General features: G+C 41.3%; 1 protein-coding gene across 5 annotated transcripts in view; it reads right to left on the bottom strand.

The window, feature by feature from the left end:
• wu:fj29h11 (uncharacterized) overlaps positions 1 to 18,135 on the bottom strand; it is an 80,759-nt gene that overhangs the window by 31,849 nt on the left and 30,775 nt on the right. For all 5 annotated transcript variants that reach the window (XM_060939634.1, XM_060939635.1, XM_060939636.1 and 2 more), the window contains 10 exons: positions 16,524 to 16,748; positions 14,062 to 14,168; positions 11,464 to 11,655; positions 10,024 to 10,129; positions 9,703 to 9,937; positions 3,102 to 3,249; positions 2,443 to 2,620; positions 1,020 to 1,197; positions 499 to 625; positions 287 to 406 (listed from right to left, as the gene is read on the bottom strand). In XM_060939634.1, the coding sequence (XP_060795617.1) occupies positions 287 to 406; positions 499 to 625; positions 1,020 to 1,197; positions 2,443 to 2,620; positions 3,102 to 3,249; positions 9,703 to 9,937; positions 10,024 to 10,129; positions 11,464 to 11,655; positions 14,062 to 14,168; positions 16,524 to 16,748 (1,616 nt within the window). The remainder of the gene's footprint in view (positions 1 to 286; positions 407 to 498; positions 626 to 1,019; positions 1,198 to 2,442; positions 2,621 to 3,101; positions 3,250 to 9,702; positions 9,938 to 10,023; positions 10,130 to 11,463; positions 11,656 to 14,061; positions 14,169 to 16,523; positions 16,749 to 18,135) is intronic.

Genomic DNA, 18,135 nt, shown 5'->3' with positions numbered 1-18,135 from the left:
ACTGGATACTACATTCAAAAAGGTCTCATGACAAAGGAAATTAATTCAGTTCCCCTTGGTAGTTAATAAAAAGTTAATAATAATTGCCATTCTAATCAGATGGAAATAAGAAGTGCATTAGGTACAAGGTATAAAATGGCCATGACACACTCAGTCCCAGACAACTGCAAAAACCTGAATAAAACCCAAGAAAAGTTGGAACTCAGACCAAGACTCTCAGAAGGAGTAGAGAAAAAAGCAGCATCAATAAGTGAGTAGTGTGTGTGTGTGTGTGTGAGTATGAGACCTTCGTAGGGTACAGTATTTTCTTGATGACCAGCCAGCGCTCCACACCTCCCGTGTGCTCCACCTCCAGGATGTTATCAGTCAGATCTCGTCTCGTCATGGACACCACTTTCTTCTCAGCCTGTCTCACAATCCAAACACACCACATGAGCCTTCCTCATTTAGAGCTGCGTTGTTCTGTGCAGCAGCGACAATGACACATCCACTGCTCACCTCACTGTAGATAGTGATGGAGCGGAGACGGTGGAGAAACAGCAGGAGGGATGGGTGCACATCATGGAAAAGGTTTTTGGTCTGGTAGCTTTCTGATCGAAGAGGCAGGAAGATCTTTGTGGCCCAGCTATAGAGGAAAAGCAAAAGATGGAACAGGATCAGGATGTCTATGGGTATCCGCAAGTTCTATTAAAGTCTTTCTCTCTACTTCACGTGCAATTTAAAACCACATGTGAAGTAATGATTACACATTACAATATTAACTGACACATCTACTTCCTCAGCAAGAACTGAGGCCATGCCTTTGCAACTGTGACTGACAGGCACAAAGGCCACGCCTCCTTCATTGGGACTGGCTCTCCACTAAAGACTATTTGCCAATGTTATTTGGTTAAACACTATATTTAATTATGTATTTAGCAATATGCAGTGTGTACCATATACTAAACATAAAATAAGTGTGAACACAGAATATACACTGGAACATCTTGTGTTTAAATAGAAAAAAACATTTTTTAAACCTTTTCTCAGCTATCTCCTTGGCAACAGATGGCACAGGCCTCTCCTTCTCCACCCAGTGAGGCAGGATGTAACCCATGTCGCTGCTGGTCTTGTCAAATAGGATATGGAAGCCATTGGAGTGGATCTCAGGACAGTCTGTGACTTTAAAAACTGATTTAAAGCCAATGCCTTTCTGCCCTGTATGAAAAAATAATTAAACTGAAACTGAAAAAGAAATGAAAAGCCATACGGCATTTTAAAGACAATGTGAAATCAAAAACATGGCAATGGAAATCACATTTTTCTTCCATAAGAGATTTTATGCAAAAAGTGCAATTTCCCATTAGCACAGTTTCTTAATATAAAATTAAGATTTTAATTAATTTAAATAAATTAATTCATCACCATAAAATACAACATTCACTGTGCAGTCCAAGTCTGCAATGGAAACTGGACAGAAGTGAAATTTAAACGTGATAAATGCCAATTCTCACTTTGCGTTTTTTATCAGTGTAACTCAACACTTGTGTCACAACATAGATTACTAATGCTAGTATATTTATAATAGTACACATGCTTGTTTTCACAGATCAGTTTCTCTACAAAACACAATATTTGCCTGTGTGGCACAATTAAAAGTGCGGTACTTGATGTTTCTTATTCTTACTAAAACAAATATACCAGAAAACATGTAGAACATGGGAAAAAATGTTTAAGCCATGGCCTCTGCACAAGTACATTAAGTCACTGGGAAAGCCCGCCCTAAACCCCATGACTCCACCCCCACCTCAGTCTGTTCGGGGGAAAAAATGGTGGAAACCAACCAGATTTTTTTCATCTCATCTCATTATCTCTAGCCGCTTTATCCTGTTCTATAGGGTCGCAGGCAAGCTGGAGCCTATCCCAGCTGACTACGGGTGAAAGGCGGGGTACACCCTGGACAAGTCACCAGGTCATCACAGGGCTGACACATAGACACAGACAACCATTCACACTCACATTCACACCTACGGTCAATTTAGAGTCACCTGTTAACCTAACCTGCATGTCTTTGGACTGTGGGGGAAACCGGAGCACCCGGAAGACACGGGGAGAACATGCAAACTCTCCTCATCGGCCACGGGGCTCGAACCCGGACCTTCTTGCTGTGAGGTGACAGCGCTAACTACTACACCACCGTGCCGCCCCACCAGATTTTTTTAAATTTATTTATTTTTTTTATACAGTGAACAAGAAATCATGCAGTAGTTCAAAAAAGGACAAGAAATATACTCTATATAACTCTAGTGCAACAAACCCTGGCAAGAAAATCTGTAATTCCTAGCAGCAATTTATTCCTGGGGAAGAGGAACAGAGTGAATTATTTAGTGTGATTGTCCACACGACACATGATGGATTAAGCATCTGTACTCTGACGTGGCCTGGAACTGGCATGTTGCTTACCTATGTAGCCACAGGTGTGTTTTCCCTTGGTGCTCTTTCCCACGTCACAGATAGCTCTCACATTCTTCTCTTCAAAGCCACACTCGTTGTTTAGAATGGTGATGCAGTCTTTCTGCACTACAAAGGCCAAAGCAGGATCCTCTTTTCTATCTAGTGGGTAGCTGTTATCATCAGCATTCTGTGCACAGAGTACACAAAGTACAGTGATTTCACAGCAGAAAATTTATTCAAAGCTTTAAACCAGGGGTGTTCAAATTGATCCATAAAGGGCCGTGTGGCTGTAGGTTTTCATTCCAGCCATGCAGCAGCACCCTGATTTGGCTTATTCAATCAGCTGACACACCCACCCTTTAATCAAGGGTGGGTGTGGCTGCAAGTATTTGACTGTGTGAAGACAGTTCAGTTGATTGAATGAGCCAAGTCAGGTGTGCTGCTGCATGGCTGGAATGAAAACCTGCAGCCACACGGCCCTTTATGGATCAATTTGAACACCCCTGCTTTAAACTATAACAAAGATACGAAGACACAACAAATTAATAAGTGTCAGAATAAAATGTGTTATCAGCACAATAAGAGAAAGTAAGTACACTTTCTTGTATGCACACATCTCAACATGAAATACACTTTTGCAGGAGGTGTGATTGTTCTAGCAGTCAAACCTGAATTAGCTCCAGAACAAAGTGCGTGTCTTTGCTGTATAGTTCAGTGGAGAGGCGTTCGAGACTGCGGCCGAGCCTCGCTTGTTGCTTCTTCATCAGGTTCTGACCTGCTTCATTCAGCTCTACTCCCACACCAAACTCATTTTTCCTACACGGGACACAGGACAAAGGCAATCAGAATGCGACTTTAAGGACTTATTGAAAACAGCCAGCAAGAGTCAGGTTTTTAGTTAACAGAAAGTAAAAATTGTCACGATTCAGCCTGGAACTTCCAGATCCTGATCAGTGCCTTTGCGCTCCGCTCTGCGTTTTTCCCCATTCTCCCCGCGCTGTGTTACCACACCTACTACGTGCTTGTCATCAACCACTCTATATAAACACACCGAGGAGATTCACTCAGCACAGATAAATACTCGCCGTAAGTTTTGTCTAGCTCACGTTCACATTCATGCTCATGCTCTGTTCCTTGACTTTGTTTATGTTTATTGGATTACGATTTTGCCTGCCATTTTTTGGGACCTCTCACTGTGACTTTGGCTCGGGACTTTGCTTACGTTTTGGATTACGACTTTGCCTGCTGTTTTTGGGACTCGTCGCTGTCTTCCTGGATTTCACCAAGTGGCTTTTGGATTGTGCTGTTGTGCCAGTCACCTGTCTGCCCTCCTCACGAACCAACTCCTTAGGTATGCTTCTGTTCATTTCCTGTAGTTGCACATTGAGTCCTATCTGTTTCCCTGGCCTTTGGGTCGTGACAGAATTTATCCACCACACCATGGACCAAGCAGACTACGATACACTCAAATCAGCATTGGCTAAGCAGGGCTCTGTTCTGGGATCTCATCAACAAGAGATCATAGCAGTTCGCCAAAGCATGTCCTCCATCACCGATACCCTACAAAGACTCTCTTCACAGATGGAGAGCCTCCAGGCTTCAATCACAGGCCGACCAGCGTCAGCTCTAACTAGTCAATCAGCCGCTCCAACCTTACCCCCTTCCTGTGAGTCTTGACTACCCGCTCCACAGCTGTACAATGGTGCCCCCGGAACGTGCCGTTCATTCCTCTCACAGTGCTCCTTGGCCATGGAACTTCAGGCGTCTGCTTTCCCATCTGAGAGCTCCTGAGTAGCTTATGTCATCACGCTCTGAACAGGAAAGGCACGGGAGTGGGAAACAGCTGTTTGGGATGCCAGGGCACCCTACTGTTCAAGTTTCAAGGAGTTCTCTGAGGAGATGCAGAAGGTTTTTGACTACTCCCCCAAGGGCAGGGATGCAACGAGACAGTTGATGGGGCTGAAGCAAGGTGCCTGCTCTGTTCATGATTACGTCATTGAGTTCTGGACTTGTATCATGCCTTCTTTCATGGACTAAAATCCTGCCATCCTGGATCAGATTGCGCCGCATGATCTTCCTGACACCCTGGAAGGCTTAGTCGACCTGGCCGGTCGGGTGAATGTGTGTCTTTTGCTGCACAACCAGAGAAGGGACCGGAGATGGAGCTGAAAGGCTGAACCCAGAACTTGGGCAACTCCCAAAGAAAGAAGATGCCGTCAAGAAACTAATTCCTATTTTTATTGTGGACAGCCTGGACATTTCATCTCCTGCTGCCCAGTCAAAGGCTGCCCACCAGTAGATGTGGGGATACAGGTGGGCATCTCTACACACACTTCCCCTGCTGTTAGGTCAACATTGACTTGATATTTCATTCCAGAACAAGGTCCAGTCTGTTCAAGCCCTCATTGGTTCCGGTGCGGACCAGAGCTTTATCAAGACTTCCTGGGCAGAAGAAATGGGCATCCCTTTGCATCTGCTAGATTGCCCCCTTGTCACCCAAGCTCTGAACAGGGCTGAACTCAGCCCCATTTCCTGTGTCTCTGACCCTGTTACTTTGAAGGTTTCTGGTAATCATATTGAATCAATTTTGTTCTATGCCATGAACGACTCCATAGAGTTTATTGTCCTGGGTCTTCCATGGTTACAGCTCCACAACCCCCACATTAACTGGAGCAATGGGACCATTCTCTCTTGGAGTACTCATTGCCTGGCCTCCTGTCTATCATCTGCTCAGACTCCTCTGGCCCCCCTTGTCACCAACCCAGATGAGACTATTGATCTTTCTAATGTGCCTCCCAAATATCTGGACCTTTGTGTGGTGTTCAGTAAGGTTCATGCCACCTCCCTTCCTCCACACTGACCCTACGATTGCACCATAGAACTGTTACCTGGGACCACACCTCCCAGGGGTCGTATCTACTCTCTCTCCCCCTTGGAGCGGGAGGCCATGGACAAATACATCTTGGAGTCTCTAGTGGTTGGCATCATTCACCTATCATCGTGTCCAGCTGAAGCAGGGTTCTTTTTTGTGGAAAAGAAAAATAAGTCTCTCAGGCCCTGCATTGATTATTGGGGACTTAATGCTATCACTGTCAGGAACCACTATCCCCTACCAGTCATGTCCACTGCCTTCAAATTACTTCAAGGGGCTCAGTTTTTTACCAAGCTAGACCTCTGTAATGCTTACCATCTGGTATGAGTAAGAGAAGAAGGCAAATAGAAGATGGCATTTAATACCCCCACAGGCCACTATGAATATCTGGGTCTTCCCTTTGGGCTTACTAATGCCCCGTCTGTCTTCCAAGCCCTGATCAATGATGTCTTGTGAGGTTTCATTAACCAGTTTGTCTTTGTTTACTTCAATGATATCCTCATCTTCTCCCCCACATTGGAGATCCATCGGTCCCACATCAGAAAGGTCCTGCAATGACTTTTAGAGAACCAACTCTTCACCAAAGCAGAAAAGTGCGAGTTTCACAAGTGCACCGTGTCCTTCTTGGGCTTTGTGATTACCACTGGGGTGGTCCAAATGGACCCCGACAAGGTCAAGGCAGTCCTCGAATGGCCTGTTACCTCTTCCCGTAAGGAACTGCAGCACTTTTTGGGGTTTGCTAACTTTGACTGAAGGTTCATCAAGAACTATAGCACCATTGCCGCTCCTCTGACAGAACTCACATCCTCCAAGCACCTCAGTCTCCTCAGTCCCCTGTTGGACAGACCATGCTGAGAAAGCTTTCTCTCCTCTTAAGAGCACATTCCCCACAGCACCAGTTCTCATCATCCCAGACCCTGCCATTCAGTTCATTCTTGAAGTGGAGGCCTCTGACACTGGTATCAGGGCTGTTCTATCCCAGAGGTCAGCCAAGGATAATAAGGTACACCCTTGCACATTCTTTTCTTATCGCATGACCCCAGCCAAATGCAACTATGGCATTGGGGATCGCAAATTGCTAGCTATCAAGCTGGCCCTAGAAGAATGGAGGCATTGGTTGGAAGGGACTGAGATTCCATTTATCATTTGGACAGACCATAAAAATCTTGAGTACCTTAGGACTGCCAAACGTCTCAACACACGTCAAGCCAGATGGTCACTGTTTTTCTCCTGCTTCAACTTTGTGCTCTCCTTTAGACCTGTCTCTAAGAACATCAAGCCAGATGCTCTTTCCAGGCAGTTTTCTCTGGACTCTCAGCAAGACACCACAGAGCCCATCCTCCCTGCCCATTGCCTCGTGGCTGCTGCCTGACTCGACATAGAAACTACTGTCCAAAACGCCCTGTCCAGTGATCCAGGACCAGGCAATGTCTGTATGTGACCACTTGTGTGCACTCCCAAATACTTCAGTGGGGGCACAGCTCCCTCCTAGCCTGTCACTCTGAAGCATCCCGGACCCTTGCCATCCTCAGGCAACACTTCTGGTGGCCGACCACGTGGCAAGACGTTAAGACATTTGTGGCAGCCTGTGACATCTGCTCCAGGAACAAGACTAGCAACCAACCTGCTGCCGGACTATTAAGACCCCCACATGTACCACACTGTCCTTGGTCCCACATTGTGGTGGATTTTGTCACTGGTCTCCCCAGCTCCAAAGGCAATACTTGCATCATGATGCTCGTCGATTGCTTCTCTAAGGTGGCCCACTTTGTTCCCCTTCCTAAGCTGCCTTCAGCTAAAGAGATGGCAGAACTGTTTATCTACCATGTGTAGATAAAGAATCCAAAATTCACGGTCTGCCTACAGACATTGTGTCTGACAGAGGCATTCAGTTCTCCACTCATTTCTGGAAAGAGTTCTGCAAGCTCATTGGGGTCACTCCCAGCCTCTCCTCAGGTTACCACCCCCAGACTAATGGGCAGACAGAGCACACCAATCAGAAGCTGGAGGTCACTTTATGGTGCTTAACATCTGGTAATTCATCTTCCAGGAGCCAGGTGCTCCCTTGGATTGAATATGCCCACAACAGCCTTCCCTCATCATCCACCAGGCTGACTCCCTTCCAGTGTTGCCTCGATTACCAGCCCCCTCTTTTCCTTGAACAGGAGGAGGAGGCATCTGTTCCATCAGCCCAAGCCTTTGTCCAACACTGCCGCAGATTTTGGGTGTGTGCCAGATGTCACCTATTGCGTGCCAATCATGCATACAAAAGGATGGCAGATCAACATCACAGACCAGCTCCTGTCTACCGCCTGGGACAAAAAGTCATGCTGTCCACAGCCAATCTTCCCCTCAGGGTCCCCTCATGAAAGCTGGCCTCAGGTTTGTAGGCCCCTTCCCTATTTCTAAGGTCATTAGTCCCACGACTGTTAGATTGGCATTGCCCAGATCTATGTGGCAGCTCCACCCATCTTTTCATGTCTCTCAACTGAGACCCCTGGTCTCCAGCCTCTTCTGCTCCCCTCATCAATGGAGGGGAGGCCTACATGGTCAGGAAACTACTAAAGGTCTGTTGAATAGGTCGGGGGCTATAGTATCTGGTCGACTAGGGAGGCTATGGCCCAGAGGAGAGGTTTCGGGTGCCAGCATGTTTCATCCTCGACCCTGTGCTCATCAGGGATTTCCACCTCAAGAAACCAGGAGCCCTGTCTGGGATGCCCAGAGGTGCCCATGGGGGGGGGGGACTGTCACGATCCAGCCCAGAGCTTCCAGATCCTGATCTGTGCCTTTGCGCTCCGCTCTGCATTTTCCCCATTCTCCCTGTGCTGCGTTAGTGCACTTGCTATGTGTTTGTCATCAGCCACTCTATATAAACACATCTAGGAGATTAATTCAGCATGGATAAATACTCGTCGTGAGTTTTGTTTAACTCACGTTCATGTTCATGCTCTGTTCCTTGACTTTGTTTACATTTATTGGATTACGATTTTGCCTGCCATTTTTTGGGACCTCTCGCTGTGATTTTGGATTGGGACTTTGTTTACATTTTGGATTACGACTTTGCCTGCCGTTTTTGGGACTCGTCGCTGTCTTCCTGGATTTCACTAACTGGGTTTTGGTCTGTGCTGCTGTGCCTGTCACCTGCCTGATCTCCTCACGAACCAACTCCTCAGGTACACTTCTGCTCATTTCCTGTAGTTGCACATTGGGTCCTATCTGTTTCCCTGGCCTTTGGGTCATGACAAAAAAATTAAAAAATTGCAACTGAAATAAAGGAAAATGCAGATTAATTAATTTCTGTTAAAAAATAGCTGATGGGACGAGTGTGTGCGCTGTGGAAATGTTTTAAATTACACAAATAAATTACAGCCTAGTAGCTAACTGTCCAATAAAGGCACAAAAATGCACTGCAAAAATGATGCTTGCAAGGGAACACATCTTGAATAAAGGAAGAATTGAATATTTCTCATGAAGAGATTATTATATAACAAACATAAGACCTGCAAGTCTAAAAATAGACATACATTATATGGCCAAAAGTTTGTGAACATCCATATGTGGTTCTTCCCCAAACTGTTGAAAGCACACAATTGTATAGGATGTCTTTACATGCTGCAGTGTTACAATTTCCCTTCACTGGAACTAAGAAGCCCAAACCTGTTCCAGCATGCCAATGCTCCTGTGCACAAAGCGAGCTCCATTAAGACATGGTTTGCCAAGTTTGGAGTGGAAGAACTTGAGTGTCCTGCACAGAACCCTGACCTTAACCCCACTGAACACCTTTCGGATGAACTGGAACACCGACTGCTCACCCAACATCAGAGCCTGACCTCATTAATGCTCTTGTAGCTGAATGAGTAAATCCCTACAGCCACACTCCAAAATCTAGTGAAAGCCTTCCCAGAGAGTGGAGCTTACTGGAACTGAAAATGGAGAATAAATCTGGAATGCGATGTTCAACAAGGACATATGGATGTGATGGTCAGGTGTCCACAAACATTTGGATATATTGTGTAACTGTTAATTTCAGATTTGAAATGGTCTTATTCTATGGAAAGACAATTTGGCTTATTTCAAGAAATAAACATGTTACGTAAGCCAATAGAATAAGACTATTTCAAGTGTGAAATGAGTAAAAAATTCTAGGCTTAATAATCTTACATTCAATTTATAGTTATTGTAATGTTATAATATGAAATAGTAGATAAAACCAGCTATATTCATGTGCCATGATGTGATTAGATTTATACAGCAGAGTATTAGACTAATTAGAGAAATTATTATATAGAGAGTTTAAACAACAACTGAATTCATGCTCTGATTTTTATTAATGTTTGCAGGGAAACTGAACATAACACAACCAATGCAATCCATTATAAGACTGGAAATGGGTGAACCTGATGTCCTCGACGATGGTTCTCTGCAAGCTGAGCTGCTCAATAACGGGCTTGTCCCCATCTGATTGTCCGTCAGGAGGCTCTTCTACACCTTCAGCCTCCTCATCCTCCTCTTTACTGTCAACACTGCTGTTAACCTCTTCATTCTTCTCTGATGCCAATTCAAAGAGATCCTCATCATCTGCATCATCTTCAACATCAACATTGGCATTGTTCCTGGTGCTGTCATTAATATCTGCACGTACAGAGAGCAAACATTATCCAACGCTTCTCTCCTGAAGTGGATAAAAGATAATCTGAAGCACTTGGAGCAAAGCTCACCCTGCTGAGAAGCTTTGGAACTGGAGACAAAGTCTTCCAACAGATTCTCACTGTCAACCAGACTCAACACTGAGGATGCATCACTCATAGAGTCGGCTGGCAGGTTCTGCAGGGAAGGAAACTAACACTCTCAAATCACTGTTGCAATATAGCTAGGATATAGTTTATGATATTAAACGTATACCACAGAGCTGGTGAATCCTGAAGGCGTTGATGATTTTTTACACATTACTTTATATTAATGTTAATAGTGTCCCTATAGCAAGTAATTCACAGGGACTTGTATGGCAGACACTCAAATAATCAAAGGCTAATAAAAAACAAATTCTTTCAAGAGTGACAAATCGCTACAATGAAGATTTCTATAAAACGAGCACTGTTCATTAACATTTATGGAAGGAATCTCCGGTTCAAAACTAAAGCTGCTCTTCCTTTAAGATTTCCGTGATGGAAAACTTTTCATAACAAATGACTTTCTCTTTTAAAGAAGAAAGAAAAATAGGCTGGTGAGTGAATGACTATTTATAGCTGTATTTGTTGACTTTCTACAACATTAAATGTAATCCAAAATGGATAAAGTGTATAATAAATAAATATAAACACTACATTTAATAAATACTATAGTCCAAATGTAAATATTGCACATTTTAATAAAAGAAAATGTGTAAACTGCTGTTGTATAGGCAGTGTGGTATTGATTGTTTTCTTATAACACACACCACATTATGTTTTATTCCCTCCATATAGTACTTATCAACTTATTATTATTTTGGCCAAAGTTTTTTTATATTTGTTGCATCATGGAAATTTCAGTCTGAGATTAGTCAGGATGCTATATTCCAGATTATTATACATACATACAGGACACTTTTTCGATGTAATAAAAACATGTATTCAATTCCCTTCTCACGGGTTTCATTCATTTGGTTTGATAGCATGCAATACTGTTAGCATATCGCTTATCCTATGTGTATTACGTCACTCCACCCAGTGGTGAATGAGCGTTGAATATGGTTTAGGATATTGCATGGTTGTCAAAACAGCATGACGTCACACGTCGGAGACAAAACGTTCGTGCTAGTGAGCGACTGTGACAATTTGTAAACAAATATGGCCACCAGGTTTGCTTCATTAAGTATGGAAGATTTTGAGAGAATTTTGAAAGAGAAAGACGCGTTGAACACCCAAAAGGAACGTGTATGTATAATAATAATATTGGCTGGCTTTTTTTTGTTGGTATATCAGATATATTCCATTCAGCTAGCATGATATTGAACTCATCTTTGATTAGCTTAATGGAGTATATCTGATATACCACTCAACGCCAGCCAATATTATTTAAATATTCCAGACACTAATATTGCAATCATAGTTAAATAACATCATACTACACCACCCTACAAGCAACTGGTTTAGAGTAATAATAAGTTTTCCTCTAACCTGTGAGGGTACCTCAGGTATCAGGGGTAAGATGAGTTTGGTGTGGAAGTCCTCCACCCACTCAGTGATGCCCAAGAGGATGCCCAACTGATGGAGCTTGTTGAGGTACCTTGTCTCCGACTTGGCTGCATCCAGGAGGACAGCTTTAGACCTGGCTTGGCCAAGCACTCGAGAGAGAGGCTCCAGAAACACCTATATGATAATCAGATGATTATATTATTAAAGTTCAAGCAGAAATTCTGTACCAGTCAGAAATTTGGACACACCTTTTAATTCAGTGGTTTTTATGAATTAAAAGACACTTCATGTCTTAAAGTAATGATGGATGTCGTTTCTCTTTACTTAGTTGAGCGGTTCTGGACATAATATGGATTACTACAGTTGTGGAATAGGGCTATTTACTGTATTTTTATTATTTACTGTTTGATCTCATGCATTAAGAAGGCAAAAAATTACACTAATTAACTTTTTTGATGAGGGACGGCTGTTAATTGTAAAGCATTCCAGGTGACTACCTCATGAAGTTGGTTAAGATAATGCCAATAGTGTGCAAAGCGTCATCAAGGTAAATGGTGGCTACTTTGAAGAATCTAAAATATGGAACTTTTTAAACACTTTTTTGTTTACCACATAATTCAGGGATGAGAGTTTTCCGCTTTTCGGCGGATTTCCGCTTTTTCTGAGTAAAAAACAATCTTTTTTATATTATGCCAAATCCGTTGAGAATTTTTTTAAATTAATTGAGGGGGGTTGGGGTATGTTCCTTCATGTTGTTCCAGACATCCCAACCTGCAGAAACTCATTTCAGGGAGGTGTCGTAACACCCACCCACCTCCGCTGATGGGGGAAAAAAGTCGTGCCGCACGAATTTTTCCCCCATCGGGGGGTGGGGGGGGTGTTTGAGTTTCTGCAGGTTGGGATGTCTGTAAACCAAATCAGGATGCTCTTTGTCTAGCATGCGCTACATGAACAGGCACATGCGCAGTCTCTCTCGCTCTCCGTCATATGCGTGGTGTAGACATTAATGTTTCGCGTGCACGCTCTTGCTCGCTTGCTCTAGATTACGGGAGATATTATCCAATTTGCGGGCATCAGGGAGCCACTATCAATATGCGGGAGACTCCTGGAACTTCCTGGAGACTTGGGATGTCTGTTGTTCAAACTTAATTAACTCCAACGATGTTTACACATTATTTCTAAGTCGCCATCTTTAGTCTCATTTAATCTCGTTGAATGTGATGTAAAATTCGTGTTATCTACATTGTTATTGGTCAAAAAATCGATGTCGAGACCATAATAGCCAATCAAAACAGTTTTTACAAAGATACCCACAGCCGTTTTCTTTTATCAAAACTTACACATGTTTATGAGCTGCATATCAAAAATACGTTCCTCTAATTAGTGTTTTTTCTCAAGATGCCGAATACTATTGACAAGTGAGATGAAGCGAAGGTACGTGAAATTGATGCTGGTATAAAAAACAAGTTTAGCAAAGCAAAAGGAAAGCAAGAGAGGAGTGTGAGAGAGAGCAGAAGAGAACTAGGTTAGAGCATGTAAAAACACAGGAGGAGCTGGCTAATGAAAGAAAAAGGAAAAAAGAGAGGACTGATGAGCTTTTGGCTTTAGCCAAGAAGCTGAAGAAGAATTCTAAATGTTTAAATAGACATTGTGAAGAAATCATATACAAGTAATGTGGACATTAGGAAAAGGTCAGTCTCGATAAGATATATAAATGTTTTTATTTAATTCAATATAGTGAATATATGAAAATTTGAATTATTAATGGAACTGTAAATAACTATGAATTTTAATGGACATTTTAAAAAAAAGTGATGTTGACAATGAGTAATAACCAGTCCCCATAAAATGTACATATTATTCTGAATTTTGATACATATTGTTCTATATAATAGTGTTTTTATTTCAATAAGTATGAAAATAGGCATCAGGTGTTTTACTTAACTACAGCTCAGATTGCAGGAAATAGGGTGTGTAAGGTCTCATTTTGAAAAAAATTTCACGGGGGGGTGTCCCCCTGGACCCCCCTTATTACTTCGGGTGCCTTCGGCGCCCTCAGGACATTTTACAGATTTTCTGCTTTTTTCATCAGGACCCACTCTCATCCCTGATAATTCCATATATGTTCCATATGTTATCTCACAGTTTTGATGTCTTCAGTATTGTTCTACAGTGTAGAAAATTGTTCACCTAAACTATGAAATCCAGTGGTTTCATGATGGTAATTAGGGTACCAGCAGGGAAAGAGGGTGATGCCTCACACTTTGTGATGGCATTTGCATAATAAGTATAAAAAGCATCTACCACAGGAAAACTGACATATGGTCAAAGTCATTTTGAGTCTTTTTTTTCCTTTCCAAAGAATAATCTGTCCACTTACTGTGTGTCCTGCTCTTCTTTACAGTAATATTATTATCTTCATCCTTGAGTGTTTACCATGAACAACACTTATTCATTTGAGCTACACTGAATCTTGCTACTCAAAACAGAAGACTACAACCTTGTTAAAATGTCCCAGAATGCCTGTTGGTGGAAACCTTTTCCGTACTTTAAAATGGGTATGATGGGTCAACACCACACCTGTTGCAGCAGCTCCCTGCAGATTCTCGTAGGCATCCGAGTTACACACTCAAGCACGAACTTGGCCACCGTGCTGAAGGAGCATTCATCTTCACCAAGGGATGGATCTGAGTCAAAGAAAGCAGATTCAGACATTACTTCCTCTAAAAGCTAATAACTGTTCTCATTCACTGTGTGTGGGAGTGTGGAGCGATCCAGTTGGAGGTCAAGGAGAATAAATGGTTAATAGTTCATTTCAGTTGATTAAAAACAAGTTATGCAAATTAATACTTTCAATTATACTGCATTTCTCAAACAAGATTCATCACTATTATAAATCATAAAACATTAGATTTTTTTATCTTTATAAAGTCATTATTAATGAATCGTTATGCAACATACTACAGTGGTGCTGAATTCTGTGTTGGTTAATTTTCTATAGCAACAGCTCTGATAATAGTGTCAGCTGTATTCAAATAACTGGTTTGTGTTTGTTCTAATACATTATCATTTCTACACTAATAATTTTCACAGGAACTAGTATAGCAGACGCGCCATATGATCCAAGTCTGACAATAAAATAAATTTATTCGAACGAAATGTGGTGTTATTCTTGTAAATAAGTTGAGGTTTTCTGTTAGGAGACATTTATTGAAGATTTATAAAAGGAAACTCTGTTGTTGTTGTCATCGTTGCAAACACATTAATGTCAAGACAAAGAAGAAAGAAAACCTGAATGTTTATAGTTGCTATAAAGTACTGGAGGTTTCTCATGGAGCTTCCATAAATTTAAATGTAACTATAAATGGATAAAAATCATGTTTTTCCTGTTGACCTGGATTACATCACACCACTGTGGAATATACTTTATTCTATCCACATTCACTGGATATGAGCAATCACGTGCTCTGATTGGCTACTCTATTACTAGGCTATCAGCTCATATACCGTGAGTAGAGAAAAACAAAATGGCAGAGCGTGTTGCTGAACCAACCGAGGATGAAATAAAACCTCTACTTGAAAACCCCCCAAAAATACAACAAAAAAATACAACAAAATATGGAATAAAACTATTTGATGTTAAGATTGTATCTTTTTTCTTTTTCGACCTGGCGACTTGTCCAGGGTGTACCCCACATCTCACCCATAGTCAGCTGGGATAGGGTCCAGCTTGCCTGCGACCCTGTAGGACAGGATAAGCGGCTACAGATAACGGATGGATGGAAGAATTATTATTATAGCATTTTTCACAAATTGCTACTGCCATTTCACCGGTTTGTTTACATTCTAAGTGAAAATGATTTTGTTGGACATTTTGTATAAAGTTTTTGTTTATCGAATTTGCAAAAAAAAAAAAAAATATATATATATATATATATATATATATATAGAGAGAGAGAGAGAGAGAGAGAGAGAGAGACTTGTGTCCTCTGTAGTTGACATTTGTTTTACGTGCACACCCTCTTACTCTTTCGAGCTATTCACTTGAATCCTGGTGTCTTGTAAAGAGTACATCCTGGGCTTTCCAATGATATATCATATGACTAGGAGGGTGGCTGGGAAATTCTTCGTAAGTAAGTCACAACAAAAGAGAAATTGAGAGACACATTTTTTCTTGGTTCCCAGGAGGAGATATATGCTCTGTTTCTCAAAATCCATTGAATGTGGATAGAATAAAACAGTTATTCCACTCAATCTTGTCATACATGGCTTATAGCCAACTCGGCGCTACGCACCTCATTGGCCATCAGCTCATGTATGACTCGATTTAGTGGAATAAATTCCCCTGCAGGGATTGGCCAAGGATGGCTCATGTGACATAAAATAGTTCCATCATTGATTAAGCAATGTATCTCATGATGTCAAAAGTTTAAAAAAAAATGGATATGGTGTGAGTCATGGTATATCCTGGATATACCATGACCTGACGTCACAATTTCGAGCTATATGGCTGATTCGAGTCACAGCTCTGAATTAGACCTCTAATATTTTTTTTTATCAGATTTATTTCTAATTCTTTGTAGTTAACACTTTTTGTTTAGTATTTTTTGACGAGGGATATAAATCAAATATACCATACACTGAACGATACCATACATTGAAATTATGGATTCTCTTTGGTGACTGGTATAGTACTATTTTCTTCAGAGCTGCGCTCTCACAAAATAGTACTATGCCAGTCACCTCAGAGAATCCATAATTTCAACCGGAGCCTCTCAGTGCATGGTATATTTGATTACGAACAACACACTATCGTGTTTTATTTCTTATACAAGTTAATAATCAGGTATTAGTTGCTCAGAAACACCAACAATTTACAGTGAATTTAACAAGAGTTTTTTTTTTCTGAAACAGCTCAATACAGCACATCATCAGTTGATGACAATGTGACCAACCCATTTAACACTAATCGGTGATAACAGTGAGGGTGACAGTGATTAAATGCTGAGTGAGTGCGAGACTATCTTGACACAACATCCTACCTTCTCTGGCAGCTGCTGCTGCTAGTGAACTCTCCATGTGATTGGCCAGCAGTGCTGTGGGAGTGTTTGAAATCCCATCAGCCACCACAATGGACACTAGGTGACCGGCGGTGCCTGCAGGGTCAAGGGCCTGGGCAGCTTCAGAGAAGAATTTAAACCCAGTGACGGAGGTAATCCTCAACAGCACTCCAGGAGAAACTTCCAAAGCCAGCAGGTCTGTGTTACCTGCATCAAACAAACATTATTAAAGATCTGGAAGAGAGAAAAGGGTTGAATACAAATAGAAGCTGCTGCATACTGTGTGAGGGGAAAAAACTGACATGAACACAAAAGTTGAGACAATTTTTGTAACAATTTGCGCACACAATTTCTTTTGAAAGATGTCATCTCAACTACAGGTTCTAGCATTTTAAAATATGGTTAAAAGTGAAAAGGGGAGAAAACTTCATTACAATTCCACTGAAGGACGTCCCACCTACTTCTACATATGTAACCTGAGCTACTTAATGAAAAGCATTACTGCCAAATTTGTAAAGAATTATACGTTTACGATGAGAAATGAGTTATCATTGTGATTAACATCATCCACATCAGTCTGTATCTCATCACCTGAGGTCATTGTTGTGTCTTCATTCGAGTGATTACTAGTTCTGTTGACTAATTTTCTTTTTAGAATTGCTACTTTATTAGGACATTTAAACATTCTAAAGTTTTGTCTGCTGTCATCTGTACAGGTACAGGTACATTATGGACATTCTGAAAGTTAGTATCTGAGTACGTCTGTGCTGCTACGGCATATAACTACCAAAAAAAAAAAAGAATTGAGGAATTTGCCGGTGTGTGTGTGTGTGTGTGTGTGTGTGTGTGTGTGTGTGTGTGTGTGTGTGTGTTTTAAATGACTCTGTCTTTGCAGGCAGACAGCCGAGGCAAGGTTAGAAAATAGTCTGAATAGAAAAATTAGCATGTTGTTTTGGTAAAACAGATCTACAGTAGGGTCCAAAATTCTGAGAGCACAAGTGAAAGTGATTCTACTTTGCATTCTTTTCTAATTTAATACAACAGTTTTCACTACAAGTCCTACAATTAACAACAACTTGAGTAAAAAGTAGAATTGTTGAAATATTTACATAAATTTCAGAGTTTTAGTATTTGGTTTGTCCCCTTTTCTGATTTAATGACAGTGCACACTTGAGCTGCATGGACTCCACGAGTTTGTGCAAAAACCTTATGATGTATTATAGATCAAATCCATCGGCTTGTCGTCTGATCACCTGCTTCAGTAGAAGAGATTAGATATGAGGGAAATCTGAGCTTTTGTCCAAAGCAGATAACATCATCAATAGCACAAATTTGTTTACATTTAAATTGGGACCTAGAAATAATGCAGAATCTTGAATATTAAATGTTAAAGATATTGAACATTTACTTTCTGTGTTTTAAATATTTCAAAATTATAAAACCTTCTGTTTATTTGCCATTAAAAAAAAAAAAAAGAATCCCAGATTGTTGATGTCATCCCAAACTTTTGGACCCCACTATATGTTTTCTTAAAGAAGTAATGTCAATGTATATTATTATTATTATTATTATTATTATTATTATTATTGTTTAA

This window comes from Neoarius graeffei, chromosome 14 (genome assembly GCF_027579695.1).
Source record: "Neoarius graeffei isolate fNeoGra1 chromosome 14, fNeoGra1.pri, whole genome shotgun sequence".
Classification (NCBI taxonomy): domain Eukaryota; kingdom Metazoa; phylum Chordata; class Actinopteri; order Siluriformes; family Ariidae; genus Neoarius; species Neoarius graeffei.
This window is presented reverse-complemented; position numbering and strand designations above follow the sequence as displayed.